This window comes from Brienomyrus brachyistius, chromosome 6 (assembly GCF_023856365.1).
Source record: "Brienomyrus brachyistius isolate T26 chromosome 6, BBRACH_0.4, whole genome shotgun sequence".
NCBI lineage: Eukaryota > Metazoa > Chordata > Actinopteri > Osteoglossiformes > Mormyridae > Brienomyrus > Brienomyrus brachyistius.
In genome coordinates, this window is record NC_064538.1 from 6,257,435 (window position 1) to 6,262,151 (window position 4,717).

Below are 4,717 nucleotides of genomic sequence, written 5' to 3' on the forward strand. Positions count from 1 at the left end.
GGCAGTAAGTGGGGAAGGCGAGCATGGATGGGAGCGAGATAAGGCCTGGGAAGAGCTCAAGCCGGCTGTGACCGGTGAAGGAGCCACTGGTTAATCTCTGGCTGGCCGTTAATCTGAGCCGACGCTGCTGACTTAGGAAACAAAGGCAGCCACACCTGGGGGCGATTCATCTGGCACTAATCGGCTCCATGACAGCGACACGCAAAGGCAGGATGGATGAGGCAACCCCGGTTAGGGGGAGTTTAATCGGGCTGAAAGCCCTATGCTGCCCCCAGGCCCTCCTGCCCCCCCTCCAGTCATCCTGCGGGGAATAAAACTGCCCATTTAAACCTAAGACATTCGCCCTGCCAGATACCTCACAGCAGTCGCTAAATATCTGAGCCATGAGCTGGCTGTAAGCCCTGAGTGCCCCCCTATAGAACTGAGGGCAACAACACAGCCACAAGGGCAGAAGCAACGGAGAAGCCATGCAGGGACAAGTGAGCTCCTACACCTTATCCTGTGATTATGGATGGATGGATAGATTCATGTGTGATTGGGTGGGTAGGTGGATGCATGGATGGATGTGTGGGTGGATGAATGGATCCGTGTGTGAGTGGGTGGGTGGATGAATGGATTGATTCATGTTTGAGTGGATGATGGATGCATGTGTGAGTGGGTGGGTGGATGGATGGATGGATTCATGTGTGAGTGGGTGAGTGGATGGATGGATTCATGTGTGATTGGGTGGGTGGATGGATTTGTGTGTTAGTGGGTGGGTAGGTGAATACATGGATGGATGTGTGGGTGGATGGATGGATGTGTGGATGGATTCATGTGTGAGCAGGTGAGTGGATGGATGGATGCAGGTGAGCACAGCAGAAGAGGAGGGATAGTAATGGCCATCAGAGGAGGCAGACGCAGACCTAATGCGACAAGTGAATATATGACATGAGTGCTGCTGGGAGAGGGAGCAGATCACGCATATGCAACTGGGGAATAAAAATAAGGAAGCTAAAAATAAATCCCACGAGCAGCAGTCAGTAACCCTTCGCATGGTGGCCACCGGCGGCCCTCAAGGGACCACCATCCCTGTGAGCTTTTGATGCCACACTCTCATTACTGCCTCACTCACACCTGAAACATGAGCTGTGCTGCATCACTGTTCAAGTAAGTGTGTGAACAAAAAGCTCAAATAAAAAGTCCACAAAGACAGGAAATGGAAATTCCTGCACAACATGGTGAACTTTACCGAGGGTGCAGGCGCCATTCAGGAGACACCAAGTGCATGGATGCAATCTTATGGCTGAGGGAAGAGGCGCGGATTTGGGAAGCAGGATTTTTTTTAATGCCAATGTGACATATCTTCCTGGGAGGACTCACATTCCCGTTTCTGCATGGTCCCGGAAAAAGAGAGAAGCCACAAAATAGGATCCGGCTCTACAGCAAGGCATTGTGGGTCGTGCCACCAGAACATAACCGAAAAGCTTCTAAAAACATTGCATTTCAGCAAAGTTCATACTGGGCCAAAAAAAACAAAACAATGAGCAAACGAATCCTGAACATGTACAAACTAAACGCATGAATGCTCTGCTAATATTGTATTTTGCTCCCTATTGAGTAATGAAACACAAAGTCTGCAGCAGAGAATGCTTTATAAACAGATGTGGATTGTTTGTAAATTTTATTATTAATATTTGATATCCCACAGTATATAGCCAGTCACATCCTCCATGTCACCCAGTCCTGGTTAAACAGCTGGATGGAAACATTTATATTTACCATATAGTTTCTGTTTGTGTGGGAAGCTCTGCGCTACTCTCCGCAAATCACTGCTTCTCTTTTTCTCTAAGACAGAAACTATATTTCCCCTGAGAAACACAAAACCCATCCAGGAACGGCACCCGTTCACCCAGAGTCCATCCTCCGCCAAGGTAGGCAGCATGTTACAAGGTAGCATCTATTACCTGTAAAGTATTATTCACTTCACACAAGATACCTGACTCCTTTCTCCTGTCTGTACTAGTTTTATCTACACGCACTTCAGGTCTGAATGATTAGCGTTTGCTGTCCTGTATAACTTCCCGTTTAGTCACGTGTGTCGTGTCAGCGATTCGTTTGAACTTGGTTAATTCCGATTGGGCATATGGAGGAATTCCATTGATATCGAAACAATTCCTGGCCCAGCAACGCAAACACGGCCCACTACGCTGAGCTAATTGTAGGTTTGGCAAAATAAAACACAGCTGCTCTCTGAGAGACATGTCACCAAGCTCTGGACGGAAACAATAAAAGTGAGGGTGACTGATTTACATTAAAATCGTAACCCACCAGCCAGACATGTAGAGTACATGTGCCGGTCTGTCACTGATGCCCACGTAATTAATTAATATTACACGGAGCTTCGCCTCGGCTCTCTAACAAGTCTTCCCATGATATTCTCCTTGCCTGTTTGCACAGATACTTAAAACGAGACAAGGGACACGAGGTGCAATAACAGAACAGCCTGTGTGGCATAAAGTCATGGCACTCCCGCTTTCTGTCATTTCTATGTCACGTAATATCCCAACAATCGCACAAGAATCTGCAAGTCCAACCCTGAAGGGAAACTTCAGTGTCAGAAGCTAGAGGATTACACCACCCCCGTGATCATAGGCTGGGCGTGAAACTGTGGCCGAAATAGCAGGTGACGATAGTTGTACAGGCCACATAACATTGTTACACTTATAGCACTTAATAGTTTGAGGGCCGACTCTGGTTTTTGTACAGGGTATACTAAGAGATCTCTACCAATTTTAGATCGTGATATCTGAAAGTACATAATCTGAATGAATGAATGAATGAATAATAATAATAATAATAATAATAATAATAATAATAATAATAATAATAATCATCATCATCATCATCATTCTCTCTGTAGTGTCGTTATCAGCGGTATCTTCCCGGTCATGTATACACATAAACTGAACATCGTACTAAACCGAACCCTTATTTATGCACATACTGTCAAAATGTCCCAGATGAAGAAGACTGGATACTGTACAGGTCCAATTTACGCCATGATATCTCTGAAGCTGACTCATATGCAGTAAACGGAGGCGATGTATAAGGTCCATGGAAGGCACACATGTCCAGTGAAATTAAACGTATTTGCCTTTCGTAAGACTTTGGTACTGTAGCGTCAGAGAATCTTAGAGATCAGATGCCTAAAATAAATACTGAATCTTCGAAACAGCCTAAGTAACGGGGGTGGTAAAAATTAAGTCCAGTCTAAGTTGTATGGAATGTAAAGTATGGTTAAATTGGCAAAAGTAGCCTAGATATGGAAAGAAAGACAAGCGCTTATTCAATAAGTCGCACAAATCGTACCTTTAAAGCGCACTTTTCTCCTGTCTTCCTGTTGCAGCACTGCAACACTCTCCCGTTGATTCCCAGCCCTAAGACCTGACTGGATATCTTGAAATCGTCCGTTATTGTATTGCGCTTTATTTCCAGCGTAGGATAAACGGGCACCGAGAGCCCCGGCTGCCCGTCGCCGCTGTCCGGGCTGAACGTGCTACTCCGGGTCGGCTCCTCCGCTTCATTTTCGGGCTTAGTCTCTGGCTCCGGCTTTTCCTCCTGCCCGTTGCCATTGTGTAACATGTTCAACGTTTAGCGGTAAAGGAAACGGAAAGGAAGCGAGAACCCCCCTCCGGGAAAAAATATATGTCAGGTGTCCCGAAATCGCAGCCTCCAGAAGCGCCACAATTCCGGCAGCAGCTGTGAGATGTTTCTGTCTCTAGGTCAGTCTGTTCTGCTTGGGATGGCACCGCTGCGCAGTAACTCAATACGGATTTCTTTTATTTCCTAATTTTGCTTTTCAGAATTGTTCTCTAAAGTTTGTGCGACACTTAAATCCCTTTGCTATTTTTGTATTGCCTTGCCACAAGACAAGGGCAAAACTATAAAATAATTAAAAGATGTATAATTTTTCATAATGATGACATTAATTAGGCAAAAAAATATTTAATAGCACGCCCTCGGTTTACACAAATAAGAACTCAAATTAAAAATCTACTATACTTACAAAATAGTACCACAGTATGGTACCATTCTTCAAAAAACAGTATTTAATGTTCTTCTTCTTTTTCTTCTTCTAAATTACTATTATTACTCTTAATACTATTTTGTTGTTACTAATATTCTTATCACTGCTAGGAACCAGTTAACCAATTTTAACAGTATAATTACATTGATATACCTTACAGAGCAGCTTCATTTAAAAATAAAAGTGCAGTGTCATTTATTCTCTAACGAATCGCAATTTCACTGATACTGAAAGCAATCAGCCCTTTATAGGAGAAGGTCAGCAGCCCGCTTCTTCTAAGACGGATTTTCTCTGCTTTCGTTCTCACACAAACTCTTAACAAGTAGCGCTACGTCACAGCGTCCCCTTAAAGGGGCCGCTCCGACCGGACACGCGAAGGCTGACAGCCAATGCTCTGGGCAAGATCGATTTTCTACTTATCAATCAGTTGTCGGATAGTCAGCATTTAAACTTTGCATTTTTGGTTTAGTTCGGAACCCCTCTGCTCGACTGTGTGAATAATTTGCTTGCTATTGACTGTAGTGCATTTTCACTAGCACAGTAGTGCAACAACTAGCCTATAGTCGTCGTCATCATCATCATCATCGTCATCGTTATCCCTTGCCACTGCGGGTAATATTGGTTAATAATTCTTTTAAAAACGGATGT

At 44.3% G+C, this 4,717-nt stretch overlaps 1 protein-coding gene across 1 annotated transcript in view; it reads right to left on the reverse strand.

Annotated features, from left to right (window-relative positions):
- The window catches only part of LOC125745364 (MAP kinase-activated protein kinase 2-like), an 11,864-nt gene extending 7,494 nt beyond the window's left edge, over window positions 1–4,370 (reverse strand). Inside the window, exon 1 of the mRNA XM_049018123.1 lies at window positions 3,352–4,370. Coding sequence (XP_048874080.1) covers window positions 3,352–3,624 — 273 coding nt within the window. The 5' untranslated portion in view covers window positions 3,625–4,370. The remainder of the gene's footprint in view (window positions 1–3,351) is intronic.
- Between the last annotated feature and the right edge of the window lie 347 nt (window positions 4,371–4,717).